The sequence below is a fragment of the Pinus tabuliformis genome, chromosome 4_1, assembly GCF_031772625.1.
Source record: "Pinus tabuliformis cultivar Carrire ecotype Pingquan chromosome 4_1, CPIR1, whole genome shotgun sequence".
Taxonomy (NCBI): domain Eukaryota; kingdom Viridiplantae; phylum Streptophyta; class Pinopsida; order Pinales; family Pinaceae; genus Pinus; species Pinus tabuliformis.
The window spans coordinates 847,853,075-847,873,223 of record NC_142303.1 but is presented as its reverse complement, the minus strand read 5'-3'; the positions used below and the strand labels follow the sequence as shown (position 1 = coordinate 847,873,223).

General features: G+C 37.7%; 1 protein-coding gene across 1 annotated transcript; it reads left to right on the top strand.

Annotated features, from left to right (window-relative positions):
- The first annotated feature begins 1,125 nt into the window (after window positions 1–1,125).
- Window positions 1,126–12,634, top strand: LOC149178877 (uncharacterized). Its single transcript, XM_089420467.1, has 3 exons — window positions 1,126–1,416; window positions 6,457–6,665; window positions 12,064–12,634. Exons 1-3 carry the CDS (start codon window positions 1,315–1,317, stop codon window positions 12,320–12,322), a joined length of 570 nt encoding a protein of 189 aa, XP_089276593.1. The 5' UTR covers window positions 1,126–1,314; the 3' UTR covers window positions 12,323–12,634.
- Window positions 12,635–20,149: the final 7,515 nt, after the last annotated feature.

Below are 20,149 nucleotides of genomic sequence, written 5' to 3'. Positions count from 1 at the left end.
GGCTCGTGAGGAGGAACCTCTTGCTGGACCTCTCCTACATGGCTGTCGTTGTCGAAGTTTGGCCATGGTGAGTCTGAATCTTCTCTTGTATGCTTGCGGGTAAGCTTGGAATCGAAGACAGAACCAATTGCTTCCCAGATCTCTCTCGGGTACCCAATTTCCACTCTGAAGCCCTTCCCTTGGTAGCAGAATGAACCAATTCCAGTGCTGTCGCCACAATTGTGCCAATTGCCATCGTCTACTTGACCAGCAACCAGAGTGGCAATGGCAATGACAATGGCCACGGGAGTCCAAGCCTGTATGTGAAAGAAACTGCCACCGCCTAGGCTCTCTGTAATTCCCCCTCTTCCAATGTTTCTCAGACAATAATTCCTTGCGCACTTCATCGTGCCTGATAAACTCTGCCTTGTGCCCTCGAAACAGGCGCGCATTAAGTGCCTTCTGCGGATCCATCTACTTAACGCCCTCGCCATTAACTGCATTAACGCAGCAGGGGGTTCATATAATAGTTGACGGCCTTCCCCTGGTGGCCGTAGTGTTAACACGGGGCAGCCCATGCGTGGCATGTGGTGTGCCCGTCCTTTCCATTCCGCCACCCGCATCCGGGGCTGACTTGGAGATTATTAGATATACTCTTAATATTAATATATCTGAGTTGAAAATTATTAGATATACTTAATATTATAGCAATAACAAATAAATTTAATATTACACCTAATCCATATTACTCTAACAAATTATAAATTCACCATAATTAAATCCAAAATTCAAATCTCTTATTTTAATAAAATTATTTTTAATTTACAAATAATATACATATATGTTTTCCCTATTATAAATCTAATATTCATATTCATTATTTTTTTATTTATAAATAATATACATATATATTTTCTCTATTATAAATCTAATATTCATATTCATATTGGTAGATCTCTATGAACATGAATTTATGGATGCAGGGTCTTTAATCCAACGATGGAAATTGATCCCAACCTGCACTGCTATTTATTATTATTATTATTAATTTTCAAATTATTAATAAAGCGATTGGGTTAGCCGTACGAGGTGCTGAAAACAGCGGCAGCGTTAAAGTAGTGCAGGAGTACAGGTGGAAAGCAAAACAAAGTAAACGGCGGGCATTCGTTGGCCATCTTTCACAGCCCCACTGGAAAGCAGCGAAGGCCTCTCGCGACCATTTATTCCGTTAACCGGCTCGTCCCGGGTTCGAGCCACCGAGAGTTTCATCCCATTCACAGCCACGGTGAGACTGTGCAGGGAAAGGAAGAGATCTGGTGCCCTACTGTTGCAGAAATGGCAGATGGAAAACCATCTACACTGGTGTTACTGCTTCTTGTAGTGCTTCATCTCATTGCATTTGGGTTCGCTGTAGCTGCCGAGCGCAGAAGAAGCACTGTATGTTATTACACTTTATATATTTCACACTTCAAATCTGCATGATGTATCTTTTGATCTGCGCTACAACTTTGTCTGCTGAGTTCCCATCTTTTAATTTTTTTCAACACCCTGGCTTTTGTGTTGCTTTTGTTTTCCTACGCTGTGAGAGAGAGAGATAAATAGTATGTCTCTTGTCTTGATTAACTTTAATTTCTAATGGGTTTTCTCTGTGGCTTGAATTTCTGGAGTTTTACCTGGGTTTATGTTGCAGTCGTTTTTCGTTAAATATAAATTGAATGATTTTCCCTCTTTTTTCTGAGCTATGCTTCTGGGTTTATTTGATTTGATATTTCAGATGAGGACATTCATGTTTGCCTTTACTTACTATTTTTGAAAAATATGTGCCCATTGCTGATATTTTTCTCTTAGCATTTCAGATTTTCGTTGAAAATTGGCGTTCTCCAGTCCTGATATTTTTATGCCGAGTTACATATTCTGGTTAATTTGGCTTTAATTTTCTCCGTGGACTTAGTATGATAGTCTTGAATTCTCATTTCATTTTGTTTGGTTGGACAAATTTGTTTTTTTTAACAATATTTAGATGTTTTAGTCACAGTCCAAAATATATCATACCAAGACAAGTTTATTTAGATCTTTTATTATAGATCCAGAAAGATCCACATCCTTTGTAATATCAAGGCTCCTGTCTATCAAGTGATTGAAAGCAAACAGTTATCTTAACATACCCATGTAGTGACACAAGGCTCCTATCTATCAAGTGATTGAAAGCAAACAGTAGTCTTAACTGACCCATGTAGTGACATATTACAATTTCAAAAAGACTTAACAAACAGACCCATGTAGTGACATATTATATGTCCTTTAATTGCTGTGCTAGTGGAAGGATAGAATGAATTTTACTTGGAGACTCCTTTTCATTTAATTAACGATCAGAGAAGAATCACCTATGATCTGAAGCTTATCAATCACTTTTGTTTTTGTGGGTACAAAGACGTTAAGTTATTTTATTTATTGGAAAATAAACCAATACAGATAATCATAAAATTATGAACAGCTTCTATTTACAAATCAAGAGCCTCTAGTATTATCTACCCAAAAGCATTTCCATGATCTTTGAAGCCTGTTTTCTGCTTCCAAGTTTAACCCCCTCAGCCGGAGACAACGCTTATCACACAGCTTCATCTACCTTTTGATTACGACCAGCTTCTCCTATCTATGAGCAATAAAAACTGGCTGGTCAAGGGATGACCTGACCTTAGCTACGAGGGACCTTTCAGGTATCGTATATCCTATCTAAGATTTGCTCCCTACCCGTATTTACTAGTTTGAGACGAAGACAGTTTATTTAGTAATGAGACTTGGTAAGACTTAAACACTCTCTAAATACATCCATAGTTGTGTAACCATGGGCTATTAATCCGACCAAACTAGAATGAGGCCACACCTTTAACTTAAAGGAACACTAGGTAGGCAGTGCTGAAATTGTAGGTACACATAGAAACTGTGTTTTGGTTTCTTGCTATGGTCAATTGTGATTTTCACACGATTGCGTCTTGTTGCTTGGCTTTTTCTTCTTTATTACTAGCCCTGCTACTCTGGCTCAGTTGCAACTTGCAAACCAACAATCCTTACACTTTCCAAGTTGGGTCTTTCTGTGGTTGTTAGCCAATTGGAAAGGCTGGTCGTTATCTACAATGCACGAGCATTTTGTCTTTTCTATTATTTGATAAGACAATCACTATCTTCACCTGTAATGAGTGAGTTTCTATAGGTATTCATTTATTTCTGTGTTACCTGGTCCTCTATGTTCAACATCTTTCTCCTATTTGGCATTACATTCTCCATGCTCTTTTCCTTCCATTTCTGGGCATCAATCTACGTCTCAATGGGACATACTTTTGGCATTCCGACTTTTTACTCGATTGCCTGCACCAGTTCTTACTTTTCTTTCTCCTTTCAACCTTCTGTAACGATTTTACTTATGTTAGTTATTTTAGACGGGAATATCCTTCTCTGACAGGATGATGCCAGCTGCCCAAGCTTGTAATAATACATGTTTTTGAAGGTGATACTTTTGCAATTTAAAGTTCTCTTCCGAACTCCAAGAGTGTTAACTCAGAAATCCCTTTTATGAGCTCCATTTTCAAGTGTATTTTAGCACAGGTAACAAAAGTATTATCTTAATATAATTCTTCGTGGAAATAAACTATCGAATCTTATTCCTATATATTCTAAAGTCTCGTATATGGAAGGTTTGGAAGCCCTGCTCGGATTAAGTAGAGAATCACAAGTTGACAGGTTGAACCGTGTAAATCACTGTCTTATAAATGACATTGCTCTAACCCAAAACCAGTCATCTAAAGCCCTTTTGTCTTGTTGTTTTCAAACTTTAAAACTAGACCATGAAAATTTCCCCATAGGCAAAGATGATAAATATTGGGATGCCTTGGATAAATTCATGCCAGTCCGTAAGTCAAACATAAAGGTTGTTGCCATCAGCCAAAAACTGTTAAACCTGCATATTGGCAGTTCCTGGGCAGTTCCTCAAAAAAGGCTCAATGTATATTCTCAAGGCTGACTTTATGATTTGCACAGATTCATCTCAACCCCAGATCTGTTACCAACAAAATAATTTTCCAATTGAAGATTCCTAGATTTCATTTCTGAAAATCTACTGATTTTCATAAAAACCTCCAAGAAAAATCACAGACAGTGATTATTCTACTAAAATATAATGGAATGCATACATTTTTTTACTAGCCTGGACTATAACCAAGTGTGAAAAGATGATAATGTCGTTTATCTTTCAAGTAATAATCTTGCAATCCACCCAAGCCTCCAATTTAGAGTCGGACAAATGATTAGACATTCTAACTCCCTCATCATTACATTTCACATACAGTATGCCACTGGTTGCCAAATCCAACCTCCATGAAACTGGTTTGTACCCACTAAAGTCTCAAAGAATGTTGCCTTCGACTTTCTATTGCAACAATTTTGAATTGCGTTCTTCCCAAATTATGCAGTTTGATGTAATGCAATTTCAGCATCACGTTAAGCTCCAAGCCAGTCAGAGGGTGTGTAATTCTGGAGGCTGTTTTTGGTCCAGCTGGGACAATGCTTGACATTTGTGAGAGAAAGACTCATGCAACATTCTCTTTTACATAGCAAACTGCAAGGGGTGTCTGCAAGTCAAGTAATAATCTTTTAACTAATAATCTTTCAATCCGCCCAAGCCTCCAATTTAGAGTCGGACAAATCATTAGACAATTCCAACTCCCTCATCATTACATTTCACATACAGTATGCCAAATCCAACTTCCGTGAAACTGGTCTGTACCCACTAAAGTCTCAAAGAATGTTGCCTTCGACTTTCTATTGCAACAATTTTGAATTGCGTTCTTCCCAAATTATGCAGTCTGATGTAATGCAATTTGAGCATCACGTTACGCTCCAAGTCAGTCAGAGGGTGTGTAATTCTGGAGGCTGTTTTTGTTCCAGCTGTGACAATGCTTGATATTTGTGAGAGAGACTCATGCAACATTCCCTTTTACATAGCAAACTGCAAGGGGTGTCTGCGAGTCAAGTAATAATCTTTCAATCCACCCAAGTCTCCAATTTAGAGTCGGACAAATCATTAGACAATTCTAAATCCCTCATCATTACATTTCACATACAGTATGCCACTGGTTGCCAAATCCAACCTCCATGAAACTGGTCTGTACCCACTAAAGTCTCAAAGAATGTTGCCTTCGACTTTCTATTGCAACAATTTTGAATTGCGTTCTTCCCAAATTATGCAGTCTGATGTAATGCAATTTCAGCATCACGTTAAGCTCCAAGTCAGTCAGAGGGTGTGTAATTCTGGAGGCTGTTTTTGGTCCAGCTGGGACAATGCTTGGCATTTGTGAGAGAAAGACTCATGCAACATTCCCTTTTACATAGCAAACTGCAAGGGGTGTCTGCGAGTCGAGTAATAATCTTTCAATCCACCCAAGCCTCCAATTTAGAGTCAGACAAATCATTAGACAATTCTAACTGACTCATCATTACATTTCACATACAGTATGCCACTGGTTGCCAAATCCAACCTCCGTGAAACTGGTCTGTACCCACTAAAATCTCAAAGACTGTTGCCTTCCACTTTCTATTGCAACAATTTTGAATTGCGTTCTTCCCAAAGTATGCAGTCTGATGTAATGCAATTTCAGCATCACGTTAAGCTCCAAGTCAGTCAGAGGGTGTGTAATTCTGGAGGCTGTTTTTGGTCCAGCCGGGACAATGCTTGACATTTGTGAGAGAAAGACTCATGCAACATTCCCTTTTACATAGCAAAAACTGCAAGGGGTGTCTGCGAGTCACTTTTGATTTTTTTATTGAAGATATGTCTAGCTACTTTGTTTTTTTTCTTTATAGAAGATTACATACATGGTGCGTAACACAATGAATTGATGATCTCCCCTACCGAGGTTGTTGAATTGTGTCTCTTGCCACAATTACCGCTGCAGATTACTTGGAATGCTCCAAATATCTTTAACTTGTATATATTGATGTGCTTCTTTCAAAGAACCAAGCACCTTTCCCGGATGGTTTTTAGCTTTAATATTCTTCGTGTCATCGCAATAACTTTTACCGAAGACATAGCATATATGTCCTTATGTTCTATAAGGGAAATTTTAGTTGCCAGTATTAAATATCAATGCATATCTTGGTTGAACAATGAATATATTTCACTTGCCTCTTTATTGCAGGACATGAGGACAAATTTTAATTTCCAGAAATAAATTTCAATGCATATCTTTATTGAATGTCTTGCACCTGACTCTTTATTGCATTGTTTTGCTTTTCAATGTTTCTGTGTTTGTTCAATGCCTCCACTCAATTCACTCGCAGTGTTTTTCATTTTGAAAGAGTGCATGAGGATAATGTCTTTGACTCTTTCCTGGTGTCCTATTTTATCCCTCAATTCAAACTATAAAGTTTTAGGAATCAATCCTAACCTTTTGACTGTCTATTTGATTGTCTATTTGATCGCAGGGTAAAGTAGTTCCTGAGCCAAATGAAGTTGATGTCACCTACTGCGTGTACCATTCAGATATAGCAACTGGTTACGGAGTGGGGGCATTTCTGTTTCTTTTACTTGCAGAGGTTTTGATCATGGTGGTAACAAAATGTCTATGCTGCGGAAGTTCATTGACACCAGGGGGATCTCGTGCATGGGCTATCATTTATTTCCTGTCATCCTGGTAAATTGCTATCTTCCAAATTCTTGACATGGGCTACTTTCAACAGGGTTGTGTACCATACTAAAGTTTGGTTAATTGCTTTCTTTATGATGTTCTTTATTTGATTAACCTGGATTAGAAATGAATTGGAGGTTGATTTTTCTTCATTTTCCATAGATCAAGGTTTTTAGACTTCCTATGGGTCCCATGGCACTCATGGCATTCGGGCATTTCCAAGAAGTTTCCGACAGGTTTGCAGAGTTTCTGGCATTGGTATGTCGCCAATTCAGGAGTTCTGTCAACGGAAGTCTAAGCAGTTTCTGATCACCTTGGTTTCAGATTTCATGAAACAAATGAAAAGTGTTAACTTCACGCGGCACATGTCTGGGGCTGCTGGAAACCACAAAAACAGCTCGCCATGTTTATGGGAGTCTCAACCAGGGTTGGAATTTAAATTTCTCTTTACCTGTCACATCATTTTTTGGAATTTAGATTTCTCTTTACCTGTCACATCATTTTTTTTGTTAGATTTCTCTATACCCGTCACATCATTTTTTTGTTAGATTTCTCTATACCCATCACATCATTTTTTGTTGTTATGATGTTTTGTGTCCTTATGCTTCCCCCTTATGTTTAAAATTTTGCTCTTCAATTCAATTGGAAAGGATTTTGCCCTTCAATTCAATTTTGCCTTTCAAGAATGACGACGTCATAATAAATTAACTTTTCATGTCTTTTCATATAGATGTTTAATTAAAAATTAAACTTCAATTCAGTTCAATAATTAATTATGTTAAAAATTTTCATATATTTTTTATAATAAAAAAAACCAATATAATTATAACACACAAATAAATTATTAAATCTTAAATTTTGATTTGAAATTGCATGGAAAGCCCCAAAAATATTAATGGAAACGGTACGTTACCAAATAGAAATTAGTTCTTCCCAAGTTAAGCAGAGAAATTTGAATGGCTAAAAATGGGTAGGCAAGCGGGGTTTCCACTCATGGCAAAGAGTAGAAATGGAATTTCGACAATTTACCAAAAAGGATCATGTGAGGGAGCATTTTCTCTCAGTGTGCTCATTTTTTTCCCTTTTGGTTTTGTTTTAAATCAATGTTTTTTCTATATTTTGTTTTTTTAAATTGTGACGCGTGACTAGAAAATGTAAAAATCCAGCATCTTCGCTTCAGATTATTAATTATTTAATTTAAAAATGTTTTGTAGATATGATAGCATCTTTGTTTTATATTATTCTTAGTTTTTTTAAGCGGTGTCCTAACACAGGAAAACTCGTTGTATGGATGTAATAGCGTCTTCTCCAAATTCTAAACACATAATTTTCATATGTAATAGCATTTTTTCCGGATTCCAAGCTATACTGTTATTTTTGCAACTCTAAGAGGCTTTTTCATCTTTGTATAGATGGAATAGCGTCTTTTCCAGATTCCAAACACATAATTTTCCTATGTAATAACAATTTTTTTTTTGTTGGTTGCTTTCCAAGCTTTACAGTTATTTTTTCAACTCTAAGAGGCTTTTTCTTTTCCCACTATTTTATAATCCTTGGCTTTATTGTTAAAACATGGTAAACTATTAGATCTACAAGTTTTTCCAAAAAAAAAAAAAAATGCAAGTAATATGACCAACGAAATACTTAAAAACTTGGAAGTATATGACAAATTGAATAATCCTTGGCTTTATTCTTAAAACATGGTAAACTATTATAGTTGCTGGAAGTTAGATCTACAAGTTTTTCCCAAAAAAATACAAGTAATATGACAAACGAAATACTTAAAAACTTTAAATTATATGACAAATTAAATATTAGAAAATTAAATCTAAAGGCATATGCGCCTGTAATAGCAAAAGGTTAGACACGGAGGCATTTGAGCTGCAGAAAAAGCCATGCCATAAATGCAATGCAATTCTTTTCTTTACATCAATAAAAGCCATGCATTGCTTGCATTGGCGTTTTTTTTTCAATATTTTTTTCCTTATTTTAATATTCCAAGCTAGGACTATTGAAGTACCCATATGTTTGCGAATGATATCCAGAGAACTAACCCATCCGGTAGAAGAAAAAAGATGTTGGGAACGGAGGCTTGTACTTGTTACTGTGCGAGTGTGGGAAGTAGACTGCCCAAAGCTCCTTTTCTATGCCTGTGCAGTTTAACGATGAAGCCAGGCAGCCAGCGATATTAACACTGCTTCACAGTGGCGCTCATTGGCATTCTTACTAGTACAGTGGCGTTGATTGGCTTTCTTACTAGTAAAGTGGTACTTCATGACCTTGGCCCTATTCCTTCTTCGGTGTCCTTTCTGTAAAAGGAAGGCTGTGTACTTATTGTAAAGGGTAGCGCCGAGCTGAGAGAAAGATGGAAAGCGATCTTCAGATTTATTGCGCTCCTTACCATGCTTTGCTCTGCTCGAAATCCGAGAAATCCCTTAATTTCCTCCATTAAATCACATTTCCCCAACCCCGTGGAAACCGCCAACATATTCTACGTCAGAATTCTATAATTCGCAATGCAAATAACAAATTCCACCTCACAACTTCAAGTTCAAGAAGAGTCCGACCGTGAGAAGAGTCCGACCGTGATTTAAGGTGTGACCACGCACCATTTTCAACCTCACGCACATAACAGGGAATAAAACGAATTATCAATCGAGAGAGTGGAGGCCCTATACCAATTTCCAGTGAGGCACATACTCAACCCCCTGATATTCTTAAATGCCAAGAAGGGTAACTTTCTATTACAGTTTTATTGTGGTTGTAAAGTCTAGACTTGCAGTTGAGCCGTTCAGTGAGGAGTCAACTTGCAAAAAAAACATACTGCTATCATGGAAAATAAAGTGCCGTAAGAACGTTTTCCAAAAAGTTTTAAACGTCAGAAATACTTGTTTCACCGTTCTCAGCAGGTCACTAAAAACGGGCATCCACAAATTCTAACAGTCAAATACGGTCAAAATGCTCTATGACGAGCAAAATGCCCGTCAAATTCCATCCCTGGTCCCAACTCTGTCTCATCGAAGTTGCCGGTGATTTCCAGGAGTTCATCAAAGCTTCTAGAAGTTTCACTGAGCTTTTGTGTGGCTTCTTTGTTTCTTGTTACTTGACTTTCCAATTCATATTGGTAGAGCACGCAATTTACAGAAATACATTGTTGCTGTCTGACTTAAAAATTAGGCGCTTTTAGTGCTTTGGTCCACAATGGTGACCTGCCTTATTTTAGATACTTTGTTGTTTGTTCCATTACTTTAGGTTTCTAAATATTTTCACTTGTGTTTGTTACTGCATTTTAGGTTGGACAGGTGTTGACCCTTACCCCTCACTTTATGTATAATATTTTGACTTCCATATCTCCACCAAAGATTTACTTGCTATTACTGGTATAGAAAGTTACATTGAGATCAGATTCTAATGTAGGAACTAAAGCCTTTCAAAATTTGAACTAGGAGACTCTAAACGGCTAACCAAGCAAACTTAGAAGCTTGTGAGCAGTTATGAACTTCTCTACATAGTCAATGAAGACACATTTCATAGTTAATAGCCAATCAAAATAGAATTCACAATTATCCTATGTACTGGGCTGCCCATTATTTGTCTTCAGGCGAACCATAGTCTGGGAATCACTGTTGCTGTAAGGAACTTGGGAGTGAGGGGACAAGGCCTTGATTGCATTTGTTTAACAAGGTCCTGTGCTTATTATCGCTTTCAACTCTGTGATCTACTTGCTCCCAAACCTTTTCTGGAACGAGGACTGCTTGGTCAAGTAAAGCCTTTTTTGTCTATTCTGCGAAGATTATGCTCTTCCAGGATGGTTGGTTTAGGTTCTTGACTTTGCTTAACTCTCCCTTTTGGCTTTGCACAGATTTGGGGGCAAAAAAAGTTGCCATGATGCAGATTTTCTTGGAAAGTTCTCATTACTTAGTTTTCTTTATTGATTTCTTTATGCCACCTATCCCATATTGTTCAACCTCAATGGCACCTCCAAAATATGCTGAGGATTATTTCTTTGCTCTGGATCCTCCAACTTTGAGTTCAAGATCAATGGCACCCCCAAAATATGTTCAGGATTATTTCGTTGCTCTGGATCCTCCAACTTTGAGTTCAAGATCAATGACATCCCCAAAATAAGCATTATATCGTTGCTCTGGATCCTCCAACTCTGAGCTGTATCTTGGCGGAAGAAAGCTTTGTGATCTAGGCACCAGTGAGTTGCATTTTTGCAGTGCCTAGCATGTTTTACCAGATCTGCTTCTAGTTCGTGGAGAAAGAAGATCTCAGTTGGAGCTTTACAGAGACGTCTTTGCACAGAGAGAAGCAAGGCGCTGTAAAGCCCAGGTGGGGGAGATGTTAGTGTGTATGTGTGTGCATGTGTAACACCTATAAATTAAAATGAAGGAGATCTGACGCCACATTTTTTTAATTAACATGATGTAAAAAAGGCCAATGTATTACTTATCATACTCACAATATTGCAACAACTATAACTAAAGTTGCACCATTCATCTTCACCTTGGTTCTATTATGTGTTTGCATCATTCATCTTAACCTTGGTTCTATTATATGTTTGAAGGTATACAAGAAGGTGAGGTTCAAACCTAAATGTTTATTAAATATCTAAAGGTGCAAAAATATTGAGGTTCCCTCGTAGTGCTTAATAAGTTTGGGGTTAAGATTGAGCTATGCTAGTCATGACATTCAAAGGTGGTATGAATGAATACGTCCTCCTAAGGTCCTGTAGTAAGCCTAAGGTCCTGTAATAAGCATACATAGAGGAAACCTTTTCCCTTGTAGGTACTGCCTTGAGCAGATGCATTAAAACTTGTATTTTGTCTTCAAATACCTCTTGAACTGTATGTTCTTTGACCAGAAGGGGGAAGAGTATTGCATTATCAATCCACTATCCTCCATTGGCATTTAGAAGGAAGAAGGTTATATTAAACTCTAATCTTGGAGCATGGTGCGCAATTATACAATGAATTGCGTGTTCTTCAATTGGGATTTATCTGCATCTCACCATTTGTCCTCCCAGATATTTAAGCCTTCTCTTGTACCTCCCGGGTTAAGGAAAGATGAGGGGCCGTTTTTTTCTATGATTGATGGAGAAGTTGCCATAATGGGGTACCTCTTGGGGAGTAAGAGCTTGCCAAGAGCAGGCTATAACTTTCATTTCTATTGATCAGTTTTTGTCACTAGGGGACATAAATGTTACTTCTTTCTTTCATTCATTCATTCTAATGTTCTGACATCTTTAGGGATACAAAGATATACCTTGTGGAACTTTATCGTTGTTGTCAGAGATTTTCTTCTGATCTCTTTTGTTATTTTACGTTTTCTTTGGAATTCTTTGCGTGTCAGTATGTTTTCTGCAGGACACATCACTTACAATGTGCTCTGATATTTGCAGGTTGACATTTCTCATTGCAGAGGCATGTCTTATGGCTGGTGCTGTAAGAAATGCCCATCATACGAAGTACAGGAATTCTTTGCATATGGGAACTTTTTCTTGTGAAACATTGAGAAAGGGGGTATTTGGTGCAGGAGCAGCTTTTACCGTTTTTACCTTGGCATTGAGTGTATTGTATTACATAAATTTTACCAAAAGCAGAGATGGTGTGCGTAAGACAGTTCGTGGACAATCTAATGTTGGGATGACTAGCTTTTGAAGAAGTAAAATATACAGGTGTCATCTATTCAGAAAATAGCACCAGTTGTTCTAGCATTACCCATGCTATCTTGGGATTTCAAAAGAGAATATCTCATTTTTAGCTTCATATGAGGTTAGGTTTCTTCACTGTAGCAAGTGACGTTACTGCAATGCTACAGTAAGGTACATATCTAAGAGTACTGAGATATTTTAGATGTGTTTGAAAAAGTTAAGATGATTGCCCTCATCAAATGTGTATTGTATATCTCCTATTTGACAATTTTGCCCCTTGTTTTTGTATTTCTATTCAAATTGGTTCTTTGATGTCCTACCTTTTTTCTTTATCTTTTCCCTTAACACTATTTGCAGTAATTAGTGCTCGGATTTATTATGCCCAGACCTACTGTCCATTACGTTTCTTTCAGGCAAGTGATCAAAATCTATTCGTTTTATTTCATTTCTTTCTCTTTTGTTGTTTTGCAATCTTTGTTTCGATTGAACCTATTTATCTTGTCTGACTTCGCATGTGTAGTCTTTCAGACAGTCTGTATTTTGGCATTTAATACACTAGATATCATTATAAATGATCAAAGACCATAAGTTTATACATTTTCATAGTTCAGTTATATTTAATAATGCATGCATGAAATTTGATAAATATCAAACACTGATTTGTGCCATCCTTTTAATTTTTCATTTCGAAGGGGTCTGGGATTGGGGATGTTGAGACCTTTGTGATCGAAGAATAAAACCATGTGAATTTGTCTGTCTAGTATTTTTGAGGCTCTGCATTCCTCCCAACAAATATACAAGTTAACATATAATGATCTGATTAAATTCAAGACAGGCAAGAGTTTGCGTTTCTCAACATGAAGGAAATTAATTATTGTTAATCTGGCTATATTTGGCGTGTGATTTTCATAACTACCTTATCAAGTATTTTATTTTTATATATGATGCTTCTTCTACAGAACCGTTTTTCTGTCTGATTCTGGATTACATGCATATGCATTTCCCTTTACTAGGTTAACAAACAGTGGATTAGTATTTAATATATAATGTAAATTATTTGTTGAATCAAAATTCAGAAAACTTTACCTCGGTTATAATCATAAACCCTCAAGATTGTAAAAACTACATCGTTTAAAATGTTTTCAAATTTAGAAATTAAAACGTAAGATTAATCGTCAATCATATGGCAAATTTCCAATATTAAGCTAAAATGAGGGGTTTTAAAGAGATGTTTTTGGTGGATGCATATATATGAATTTTCTTTTAAATTGTATTTTTATATTTGTTTATTTAAATTAAATCTAAATTTTATGTTACTTATTATAATTTTTATACTAGTTATTACTATGCTGATTATAAATTTTATAATATAATAAATTATATATATTAATTAAATCTAGATTTTATGATATTTGTTATAATTTTTTTGATGATGATGATGATGATTGTGGTTAACGTCTGCTGAGACCAAACATTGGTCTATTAGACTTCAAGAAACAAATTATTTATTTTGATTTAAGATTTTATTCCTATGCTCAAAAAGCTTGGAGAGAAGCCTCCCGAGCTCACTATAATAACATTGGTCTATCAGACTTCAAGAAACAAATTATTTATTTTGATTTAAGATTTTATTCCTATGCTCAAAATGCTTGGAGAGAAGCCTCCCGAGCTCACTATAATTTTGACATTGTAAAAGGCTAGGAGGGTCAGTGTTGTAACAAAAATTGTGACACTGAGATCTAATGTGGTTGTACGCGAGGCACTCTAGGAGGAAGTGGTTTTCATCTTCGATGTTCCTATTCTCACAAATATGGTAGATCCTGTTAGTGTCAGTGTTTCCAGCCTTCTTACAGTGATCAAATATGCTCTTACAAAGTGGTCTCAGAGTGTCAAGGTCAAATTTTGTCATTTCAGTGAGTCTTCAAGTAAAATTTGGTCACTAGGCATTAGGTCTAGGGTTTGATTTCACTCCTTTCAAAGTTGCCAAAATGTCAGTCTATGTCACTATTCAGCTGAGTCTATCATCATTCAGAGGGTTGTTATTATCATGTCAAGTTCCATTGGGTCATTTTACAGCTTATTCATGTTTCAATTGTGCCTTGGTAAGGTCCATTTCCCTCTCCTAGGGTTTTGGAGGTAATTTCTCTTGGATGGTCAAATCATTAGCAAAATTTGTATCCTGATGTTCATACACCTTCCCCTATCCTCAATGTACCTTATTAAACACTTCCCATCACGGAGATCTCCCAAATTTCTCATTTTTGCACAAACCCTAGTTTCTTGCCACAACTTGGCAATTTTCTAGGTTGGGCCTGTGTTTTGCCCTTTTGGACCCCTTCCCCTCACTCGATCTCTGCGATTCCACTTTCCCCTGCTTCCTAACATCCCTCCCTACTTCCAAAAATTTCCCCAAGAATTTAGAAGCCCCTCATCTCTTTCATTGCGCTTCATTTCCACAAAATTTTTTGTTTCACACATCGGGATAAGTTTCACTCAAAAGATGTTTCAGAGCAATCAAAGATGAATTTTGGAAAACTGAGAGAGGTTTTTGTCCACAACATGCCAAAGAAGAAAAACTTCCTTCACTTTTTACACAGGGGTCATGGTTTTAGAGAAATGTCAAAAATATTGTTGCCTCAGGAGAATCGAATGCACCTCTGGAGTGACTTTGAGAAAATCAAGTTTTCTTCTGGCTTGCTTGGTCAAATGAATTGCTTGATGAGTCAAATGATAACTAGACACAAAGAGCTTTCCAATGAACTATCATGAGCTCAATTTGGAGTTGAGGGAGGCATTCAAAAGTTGACTGCAACAGCACTCTGCCTTGAGGCAGCCTCATTTGGCACATTTTGACCAGTCTTGAGAGATTTGATTTTTGACAGGGCAAATGAACTCCAAATTGAAAAATTCCAGTGGGGTTGGAAAGTAGACTCAAAGACCTTTCCAACGAGCTATCTTGCGCCCAATTTGGACACCGGGAAGGCCTCCAAAAAGCATCTGAAAGTCGCGTTACGCATAGGGCTCAGGCGCGTTCGCGTAGGGCTCAGGTGCGCTACGCGTAGGGCTCAGACGTGCTACGCGTTAGGGTTTTTTGCACAATTTTCATCTTCAGCTCAACGCGTAGCGCGCCGCGCGCTACCTTTAAGTTGGGGAGGTCCATTTCACAAAAACTTAGCATTTTTGGATTTGTCATGACAAAATACACTTGCTCAGCCAATGCCAAAAAGTTTCATGGAGATTTGAGCCCCCAAAAGGTCAAAAAACAAGCAAAAAATGACCTCCTGCCACTTTTTGGACACACATGAAGCAGTCTTGGGAGATTGCAATTTTGGAGGGGCAAATGGCCACCAAATTGAGAAATTCCACTTGGGCTGGAGAGTAGACATCTAGACCTTTCCAACAAGCCCACTTGTGCCTCATTTGGATGCCGGGAAGTGCTTCAAAAGAGGCCTGAAAGGCGCGCTACGCGTTGGGAAAATTTGCCAGTTTTGCACTTTCAGCTCAGGAAAACGCAGCATTGACTAGTTTTGACTTTTTGGTGGGATTTTTCATCCTCTTTGATGTAATTGATATAATTTCATGTTGACATGACACTTTTTTACCTATTCTAGAAGATTCATTCATAAAATGGCAAACAATTAATGAATGAATTGGTTTCCTAGCTTATAGAGGCAAGTTGTTTTGATTGCATAGATTGTAGTGCTCAGTTTAGAATTGGTTGAAACAGCTCCTAGGATGATGAGCTCGACCCCTAGAAGCTAGGGAATGGGTTGGCATGGTCTATATTATGTATTTTCCAAATCATTTTCATGGTTGGAGAGGTTGGACTCTTGAGGGATAAGCTTAGACTGTTTTACTCTTTGTATCTCTGCAATTTTGACAAAGGAAAAACCAGGGTTTTGCAACACTATTTGGGATTCCTGTGGTGATTTGTGTTGATGGTGTGTTTCTCTCATGTACTTGTAAGTTTGTTATGTGTATCATTTACCCACTCATCTCTTCTGCAAATTAAGTAAATGAAGTGTTAAGGTAGAATTCATGGTTTCTATGCTCTGCCTTTAAGTTTGCTTAATATCTATGTTTTCATTTGTTTAAGGAGAACTCTCGATGGTTTCTTGCTCTCCTTAGCTCTTTTCCAGTCATATCTATCCATTCACTTATTTCAAAGGCATCAAGACAATCTCCTACCTTGCCCCAAAAAGACCTCTGCAAAAACTATGTCTCATCCTCGCACCTAAAATTGCTGTGCTCAGTTTTCCAACAAAACTCTAAAAATTTAAAATCAAACTTTCCCTATCAGTTTACTAGCCTAAAATTAGTGTTCTTTATTGGTCATCTCAGCCCTTTGAAAACCTTTTTGCTGAGATAGATTGGAGAGAGCCATCTCCTGTCCTCGTAGGGCTAGCTACGAGGCTAAGTGGTTTGATGTTGCCTTGGATTTTGCCTTCCTCAGCCTGAGGCAGATTCGAGCGCTAACATATTGGCGACCATACTGGGGAAGAACAAATGGTTTACTTGTTGATGTCATTTGTTTTATAAGCTACAGACGGAGCCTGAAGTTATGCCAGGTAGCCTTCGAAACGCTTTTGCTTTGCATTAGCGGAAGTAGATAAACGCTGCTTCAGTCAATCTCCGATCTAGCTTGTAATCGTGACATCTAACTTGTTAATTGCCCAAGTACATGTATCAAGTTTAGATCTGATTGTTGATGGTGGACAACGATCAAATATTGAAAGGCTGAAATCATTCCCCTGGCGACTCTAAATAATTTTTGAGATCAGATCCAAAGACTCCACTGGAAGATGATCCCGACCAGCAAAAACATGAAAGGACAACATGGACAAATAAGGTATTCAAGTTGGAATTTCATCCAAGACATTTTGTTCTTAGTCATAAATTATTTCTTCTCTTTTCCCAAGAATGTCAAGAAGGCTTTGCAAAGTATACTGTATTTGAGAAGAGATCCTCGGCCTGCAGTTGATTCTTTCCCTTTGAAGATTGTGAATACCAAAGATTTGCATACCTTTGGAGAAGGGATCCAAAAGGGCAAAACACAGGCCCAACCTAGAAAATTGCCAAGTTGTGGCAAGAAACTAGGGTTTGTGCAAAAATGAGGAATTTGGGGGATCTCAGTGATGGGAAGTGTTTAATAAGGTACATTAAGGATAGGGGAAGGTGTATAAACATCAGGATACAAATTTTGCTAATGATTTGACCATCCAAGAGAAATTACCTCCAAAACCCTAGGAGAGGGAAATGGACCTTACCAAGGCACAACTGAAACATGAATAAGCTGTAAAATGACCCAATGGAACTTGACATGATGATAACAATCCTCTGAATGATGATAGACTCAGCTGAATAGTGACATAGACTGACATTTTGGCAACTTTGAAAGGAGTGAAATCAAACCCTAGATGATGGACAAGATCACCGCAAGAAATGCTTATGATGTTCAAGCCCATGACTCGCTGATTGAAGAAGAACAAGTCGCTGATCCAAAACATTTTGTTTCTTATCCTAGTTGTCATAGATCTGATAATGATTGTTTTGTAGATCACCTTGGCGAAGAAAGAACTGTTGATATGCCCTGCATGCTTGATGATATGTTTTATACCGATGATTTGCCTCAGTTTGATCAGTATGATGATGATTATGTTCTCCAAACAAAAGCTAATCTTGCAATCAAACAAGCAGCTAGTTTGTGGGAGGAAGAAGTTCATTTTCAGCAGCTTGAATACAATGTTCAGCCATCACATATCAGCTATGACATTGATGAGGAGAGTCCAGCAAAATTTGAAGTAAGTGAAGGATCTTTGCCTTTTTGTTTTGATTCGTTTTAGTTCATCAGAGATAACTACCATGCAATCAGAAATCAAATGTCAACAAGTCTTGATTTGAATCATCTTGAGAGCAATGAAAATTTTGTTCAAGACTTCTCATATTCAAATTTGCAACCCCCGAAAGCCATTGATTGTCAAGTTGCAGATGAAGACTTGGAAGTGCACACACATGATTTAATGATTCAAGGTGACTCCGTACCATTATGTTTTGAATCATTTCAGTTCTTGAAGGGTAGATTGCATAGTAAATCTTCAAATGAACAGCCTATAACAAATCAACAATCTCTCAGTGTTAATGTTGAGGATGAGATAGATAAAAAAATTTTTGAGCAGCCTGTAGCATCAGATTTGCAGCCACCAAATGAAATTGAAGGGCAGATTACAAATGAAGTTGTGGAAGACGAAATACATGATTTGATGATGCAGAAAGATTCTATACCCTTTTGTTTCGAAGCATTTCAGTTTATAAGGCAGAATCTTCGTAAAATCTCTCAAGAAAAAGATGAACAGCTAGAAGGAGGTCATACATTTTCAATGGATACATTACAGCAGTTTTTTCAAGTTTTTCATGATCCAATAGCTGATGTTTTGGATGAGGTTTGCAGTGAAAGTCTTTCTCCATTGACTACATGTGAGCTTGAAACATGTGCTGACATGAACTTGATTCGGCAGCCGGTTTCTTTGTTATTTTTAGCAGAGGTCTCATCACAAGGCTCAGATCAAAGTTTGCATTCATGGTATGAGGAGAAGAGAAGTAATCCATTGGATGAGCTAAGTCTCAGTGTGCATGAACTTCAAGATCCTTATGCAGTGTTTTTGGAGGTGGATAGAGAATTCATATCATTCTATGGCTCTGTTTCCAAGTTGTCATGGGAGTTGCCTTTCAGTGGTTCTCTCTTGTTGTTCATAAGCGAGCACTTGTGGAGAATTCAACTAGCAGACGAGATACTTACTTGGTTGCATTGGTTGTTTCATTTCACTTGATCAGGTGATGAATGAAACTGTTAGAGTAGGTTTTGATGAATAAGCTCCACTTTGAGCATCATTTCCAGTTTGTCAGTTGTGTTCAAGTATTGAGTCAGTTTTTAGTTGAGTGAGAGTCAATTTGTGTTGTCGAGTCATTAGTTTTCAGTCATGCATTTTAGTTTGAGTTTTTGACTCCATTGCCCAATGGATAAGGCGCTGGTCTGCTCTCCCAAAGATCTGCCGTTCTTGGCACCTCCAAGGAGCTACCATCCCCATTGGAGCCAATGTTAGTGTCAGTCTTTCCAGCCTTCCTACAGTGATCAAATATGCTCTTACAAAGTGGTCTCAGAGTGTCAAGGTCAAATTTTGTCATTTCAGCGAGTCTTTAAGTAAAATTTGGTCACTAGGCATTAGGTCTAGGGTTTGATTTCACTCCTTTCAAAGTTGCCAAAATGTCAGTCTATGTCACTATTCAGCGGAGTCTATCATCATTCAGAGGGTTGTTATCATCATGTCAAGTTCCATTGGGTCATTTTACAGTTTATTCATGTTTCAGTTGTGCCTTGGTAAGGTCCATTTCCCTCTCCTAGGGTTTTGGAGGTAATTTCTCTTGGATGGTCAAATCATTAGCAAAATTTGTATCCTGATGTTCATACACCTTCCCCTATCCTTAATGTACCTTATTAAACACTTCCCATCACTGAGATCCTCCAAATTCCTCATTTTTGCACAAACCCTAGTTTCTTGCCACAACTTGGCAATTTTTTAGGTTGGGCCTGTGTTTTGCCCTTTTGGACCCCTTCCCCTCACTCGATCTCCGCGATTCCACTTTCCCCTGCTTCCTAACATCCCTCCCTACTTCCAAAAATTTCCCCAAGAATTTAGAAGCCCCTCATCCCCTTCATTGCGCTTCATTTCCACAAAATTCCTTGTTTCACACATCGGGATAAGTTTCACTCAAAAGATGTTTCAGAGCAATCAAAGATGAATTTTGGAAAACTGAGAGAGGTTTTTGTCCACAACAT

Bases quoted from the DNA above. Each gene is read 5' to 3' on its own strand.
- LOC149178877 (XM_089420467.1), top strand. From the start codon at position 1,315: ATGGCAGATGGAAAACCATCTACACTGGTGTTACTGCTTCTTGTAGTG. The intron at 1,417-6,456 runs GTATGTTATTAC...ATTTGATCGCAG, and splicing joins CCGAGCGCAGAAGAAGCACT to GGTAAAGTAGTTCCTGAGCC. The intron at 6,666-12,063 runs GTAAATTGCTAT...TGATATTTGCAG, and splicing joins ATTTATTTCCTGTCATCCTG to GTTGACATTTCTCATTGCAG.